The following is a 6,090-nucleotide window of genomic DNA, read 5'->3' as shown; positions in this document are numbered from 1 at the left end:
TACAATAAATGAAGCTTAGGTGTCCACATTAGCGCCCTCCCTGAACCAATGTGTGCTAAACCATTCTCTCTCCACACTCTCACTTAGCATATCATAGTGTACTTCTAATCAGATCTCAAGCAAATATTGTTGAATTACAAAATATAGACTACAGCTATACCAGAACACCAAAAACACCCATAATATGCAGATATCCTTTTTGTTATTTTTTTATTGTATGTAGGTCAAAATCCAGAAAGAATATGTGTATAAACAATACCAGGGTAACAACAATACTTACAAAGTGAGCTAATCAAACAGTTTGAACGTGGAAAATCGGCCTTGTTTCAAACATGTGCTAGTTGTGTTTTCTGACTGTGGGCTGGAGAAGGGAGTGTGGCTTTTGTCATGTTTGAGTGACAACATCCAGGGACCACTTAGGAATGAGGTGAGGCGGGTTGGACGGAGCATAGTGGACAGGAAAGAGGCTCTTTTCAAATGTATAGTTTGCTAGGGAAATCTCAGAAAGACGCTCAGAGACGTCTGAGCTCATTTAAGCGGTCATAGTATGTAGGTGTTCACGTGTGTTCTAACACGCTGAAAAAAGTGCAGTTCATTTACTCGATTCAAATGTGTACGTAATTATCACATGACTAAAATAGATTACATCATAGATTACATCAACCCACTTCATTCAGTGGCTGAACTGAAAGACAGAACAGTGGTGATCTGATATTTTCACTTTCGTAAAACACATTTGAACCAGAGAAATCTGTCACATTTTTGTCAGCGCCCCCAGCAATCCCACCAGCTATGAATGACCTGAAAATCTCAATGCAGGGGCCACGAAAAGCCGATATCCATGCGCTCTATTTTACAGGTGAGAGTTATTACTATAAAGATGGGAATGAGCAGTCAGAGTAGCCTGAGGTTATCATGACAACGACACAATGTGACACAGGGGATCCTCTCAAAGCTCTTGGCCTGATCACCTGCCGCAGAGGCGTTTGAGAGGGGAGTGAGAGGGAGGTCACTCTGAGTTTTAGTGCTACTCAAGTTGGGGAGTTTGTAAGGATAAGTGTTATGGAGGGACACTTTATGTTACAGTGGAGGATTCTCTTTCTCTCTCTCCATTCTAACAGCAGGGAGGACTCTCTGTACAGCACTCTGGGTCACCTGATCCAGCACAAGAGGGAACGACTGAGTGAAGCTATTCCGGATCAGGACAGAGCCTAAGGGAAGGAAAGGTCAAAAGGTCGTCTGGGGGTCAGCGGGGTGTCTGCGTAACCTCCGTCCCGCGACTGGCCAGCCGGCTCAGGATGCTCCGCTCCGACATCTGCAGACGCACAGCTACCGGTGGTATCCGGGCGATGGTCGCTGGGAGACGGGTGACGTCTGCCTTCATGTCACTAAGCAGCTCCTCCAGTTGCTTAAGAACTGAGAAAGAGGGGGGGTGGGGGGGGTGGGGGGTAGGAAATAGTTTTAAAGTTTGTAGAGCTTTGTTTTTTATGTAGTCTTGTGTGTGTAATCTTTGTTTGAATTCCAGCGTGATATCATTATAGGATGCCACCTGTGCAGCAAGTCCAGACGTGAAATTTCCTCACTACTAAATATTCCACAGTCAACTGTCAGTGGTATTAATAAATAAGTGAAAGCAACTGGGAACAACAGCAACTCCGCCACAAAGTGGTAAGCCACATAAATTGACAGAGCGGGGTCAGCGGAAGCTGAGGTGCATTGTGCGCAGAGGTCGGCAACTTTCTGCAGAGTCAATCACTATAGACCTCCAAACTTCATGTGGCCTTCAGATTAGCTCAAGCTTCCACAGCTGAGCAGCTGCATTCAAGCCTTACATCACCAAACACAATGCAAAGCACGCTGCCATTGGACTCTAAAACAGTGGAGTAATGAATCACGCTTCTCCGTCTGGCAATCCGATGGATGAGTCTGGCGGTTGCCAGGAGAACAGTACTTCTCTGACTGCATTGTGCCAAGTGTAAATTGTGGTGGAGGGGGGGGGGGTTATGGTGAGGGGCTGTTTTTCAGGAGTTGGGTTTGGCCCCTTAGTTCCAGTGAAAGAAACAGCATACCAAGAGATTTTGGTCAATTTCATGCTCCCAACTTTGCAGGAACAGTTTGGGGACGGTCCCTTCCTGTTCCAACATGACTGCCCACCAATGCACTGCTCAATACTTCACAGACACAAACAATGCTCATACCTCACAGTACTGCAGTTCCCGCTAGAAAAGTGCTTTAGTGCTGCAGTGCTGTAAGTGTGGTGTTGTAACTGTATGCATAGTGTTACTAGTGTAGCACATGTGTGGTGTAGTGTAGTGTAGTGTAGTGCTGTACCTTTGTGCAGTACAGCGTTAGCGGGTTTATTCCCAGACATGGACTCCTTGCTGAGGTGCTGGTGGGACTCAGCCAGGCACTCTACCTCACTGAAACGTGTGTTGAGGGCCATGGAGGGGTGGGATGGGTCCTCAGTCATGTTCAGGTACGCCGCTCTGCGCAGCTGCTCCTCTATCACCAACGCCTGCTCCAACAGCTGGGGGCAAACAAAATCTGTACAGTACCAGCAGCATATAGGAGTGTGCGTGTGAGAGAGTGAGAGTGAGAGAGTGAATGTGCTGTACCTTAAACCTGCGAGCGAGGAACTTGTTTTTGATCTCAAGAAAGTTTCCACGGCTCATCTCGCCTTTGAACGGCTGGTTGAGGATGGCAAAGCGTGGGTCATTCTGAACATCCTGCCACCGAGCATAGCCATGTCTGAGAGCACACCAAGTCAAAGGTCATAACAGCAGTAGCCTGCTGGAGTGAGAGTGCAGAGTAAAGAGCAGGAGAGCACATGCAAGACATGTAAGAGCAGTGCAGCGATGCCATCTCCTCTGAGATTGTAAATAACACAGTCCTCAGTCCAACCCCACTGTCCCTGATCTTCAACTTAGAAAATAAATTATAGTATTATTATTGCCTGCTTATAATGATTTATTACCATTACTTTTAAATTTTTTCGATTATTATATTGCCACAGTTTTGCTCTTGATCTTATCATTATCATTATTAAATAAATAAAAAATTCACCTATACAATTATGCTAATTTCTGCTAGCCCATCCTATAGGATTTTAATACTATGTTAGCCCTAAGCCAACAGAAGGCACTGACATTTCTAGATTCTAGCCATTCTAGCTTAAACAAAGCTAGTGAAAGACATTCCCATATATTATATCCTGTATTTTACATGGTAACAGCCTTTCCTTCGAAAGTCCTGATTAGGCTATTGCTCATATTTTGAATCAGTGATGTATGCAGGACTTCCTAGAGTGATAAGCCTTCATTTTAAACCAAATTAGAGAACTCCTGGATAACATTACGAAAATAAATCCAACTTGTTTTAGTGAGATAATGTTTTAAACTGCTATTTCCTAATACTTTGGGTAATTTAAGACTTTAATATGTTTTAGCACCAGGTGCAATCTCCGTTTCTGGCAGTGCAATCTCTGCACCACTAAAGCTACACCACTGTTCTGTGCACACTGTGGCTTCAGTGCACTTTGTGGCTTGCTGCAAGCTGTCACAGCCATGCTTTGTGCATTGCACATTGCTTAGATTGCTTATTTAAAACACATAGAATCAAAACAACTTAATGAATTCACTCAGTGAAATCAGCAGGGGAGCAGGGGATTTACAATATTGCAGATTCCAAGAACCTCAATTTCAGCTCAAACTAGAAGCCAAAAAACTGAAGTTTCTGTTTTAAAACAGAAAGCAAAAAAAAAGTTCATTATTAACTTTTGCAACAATGCCTTGTTTTCTCAAAATGAATAAAATAACTGTCCTATTTCTGTCCCCTCGGTCAAAAATGTCAAGGTAATATGTGATTATTTAGTAATTTTATAATGAGTTATAATTGTGTGCTAAAAATACTAGGATCCATCCATCCGGTTTCTATTCCACTTCTTACTTGTCAGGCTCGTAGTCTTGATGCCAGCCCACCTATAATCACTGGGTGCAAGGCAATACCCCTTGGACAAGTTTGTAAATTAATGTTCACAATTTCTTTAAATCATTAGAAGGTTCTTAAGCACACCCACACACACACAACATCACTCAAAAAACCTGTTGTAGCACCATTACTTTTAGGCTCAATTAGACATAGCCAATTCACCTAGTATTTGTGCCTTCAGGAGGATACAGAGTATTAGGATGAAACTACCAATAGACAGGAACCAGAGCGAGGATTAAACCCACAACCTCAGGCCTCTTGAACAAGATTCATTAAAAGCTTTTAACCTCCCACCTTGTCTCTGATGTTCACACAGGGGGAATGAGGGTAGGTAACCACTCACCAAGAACTGAATCTGAAACATGCTGTTAAACTCTCCAACTCTGAGGCCAGCAAGGATACTGTATGATACCGGCCAGAAGCCAGTAGTCATGGCGACGGTGCCAGATCTCATAGGTCTTCTTGGTGACTGTGGCGGCCCTCTCCTCGTTCTGCCAAAGGGAGTGTAGTTCTGCACACAGAGAAGCATAATGAATACGGTGGAAACAATTTCATTACACTACAGAAAAACTGAAACAACTAGTTGACTTTAATTACTTCAATTTTACACACACAGCTAGTACCCATTAAAAAGAACTGCCAACAGAATGGGGTGGTTTAGAATAGTCTAGATTAGGTTGCCGTGCCTAATGCCAGTCATCTGCTAGAGGGGTATAAAGTCCTAAGGACTGGGCTGAGATCAGTGATTACTGTTATCTCTAGAGTGATGAATCTCCATCCAATAATTTTGAGATGACTTTTAGTGGCATTTGCGATTAGTGGCAGTTGCAAAACTAATCATCCAACATCACCTGACCTCACTAATGCTTTTGTGGTTGAATGCAATCAAATTCCCACATCAATGTTCCAACTGATATACAGCCTTTTAAAGACAGCAAAGGCTGTTACTGCAGCCATACCTGGGTTTTCATGTCTGACCAAACACAAGCTAAGATCTAAATGGACCCAGGTAATCCAAAGGGTAGTGGTTCCCAATTTTTTCCCCCAAAATTTGCTACCTAGCAGCTCAGCGCATGCATAGATTTACAAAAGTGTACAATGGGAATCAAAATAAATTTAAAAAGAGTTTTAATCACCCCCACTGCCTTCTCTTTACCCTTTGATAGTGATTAAGGCTTTCCAAATATATACTGCCTATACGTCTACTGTGAGCATTTCCTTATATGGTGCTATCAAAATACCCCATCTGCTTTCTTTATTAAGGCATCTTTACTTATAAATACACACCACCGTTACTTGGTTGATTCATGCTCAGAGTGGTCCCAAGATTACAGAATCAAATGCCAAATACCCACACAGCTTGGAACAGATGTTAACAGCTAGACTAAGGAGGAGAATGTTAAAGCGGATGTAAACATATCTTTAGCATCTGACCATGACGCCCCCGGTAAATTCATCTTTTGGTATTACAACCTAGGATGAAATGATATCTGTTTGTTTTGATACTGGTGTATAGAGTTAGAATCGAGCCAAAAATCTGAATTAAATTTTATGGTTTTTAAAGATGCTGTCTAATAGGTTACCTAATACTGAAGTTCATGCTTGATATATGGTTAATCCTGAGACAACATGTAAAGCTCATTTACTGCCATGTTTTTAAAGCCTGGCAGGCTACCCGGAAGTGATATTTTACCTGCTTAATTACTTTTTCCTCTCATCAGCATCAGAGTGTGAAAAAAGTACATCAATACCCTTGATTTCAGAGCAAATGTTGGATGAGCAAATGTCTGCAAACATCTGGCCACACTTTTATTTATTCTATGCCTAAAGAGGAGGAGAAACTCTGGCTGGCTCTCAGTGTCACTAGCTTTCTCATCTACCTCACAAGGTAGTACACCAACTAAGCAAACACACACGTGCACACACTGCATACCAGTGAAGCCTCCATCAGCGATGTTGAACATAAACCTCTGCTTGACCGCTTTCTTCTTCTCCTCATTGTCTGCTCCTCCATCCTCTCCGTTCTGCAGCTTGCTGGGCTCCTCAGCTTTCACATCATCCTTACCCTCCTTCAGTTCTGCAGTGAGAGAAAGAGAGGGGCGA

At 42.8% G+C, this 6,090-nt stretch overlaps 1 protein-coding gene across 2 annotated transcripts in view; it reads right to left on the bottom strand.

Annotated features, from left to right (window-relative positions):
• Positions 1 to 193: 193 nt before the first annotated feature.
• Positions 194 to 6,090, bottom strand: part of chd4b (chromodomain helicase DNA binding protein 4b) — a 31,776-nt gene continuing 25,879 nt past the window's right edge. For both annotated transcript variants that reach the window (XM_072679918.1, XM_072679919.1), the window contains exons 36-40: positions 5,921 to 6,064; positions 4,390 to 4,498; positions 2,616 to 2,748; positions 2,332 to 2,527; positions 194 to 1,416 (exon numbers count right to left, since the gene is read on the bottom strand). In XM_072679918.1, coding sequence (XP_072536019.1) covers positions 1,247 to 1,416; positions 2,332 to 2,527; positions 2,616 to 2,748; positions 4,390 to 4,498; positions 5,921 to 6,064 — 752 coding nt within the window. In that variant the 3' untranslated portion in view covers positions 194 to 1,246. The remainder of the gene's footprint in view (positions 1,417 to 2,331; positions 2,528 to 2,615; positions 2,749 to 4,389; positions 4,499 to 5,920; positions 6,065 to 6,090) is intronic.

Source organism: Salminus brasiliensis, chromosome 5, assembly GCF_030463535.1.
Source record: "Salminus brasiliensis chromosome 5, fSalBra1.hap2, whole genome shotgun sequence".
NCBI lineage: Eukaryota > Metazoa > Chordata > Actinopteri > Characiformes > Bryconidae > Salminus > Salminus brasiliensis.
This window is presented reverse-complemented; position numbering and strand designations above follow the sequence as displayed.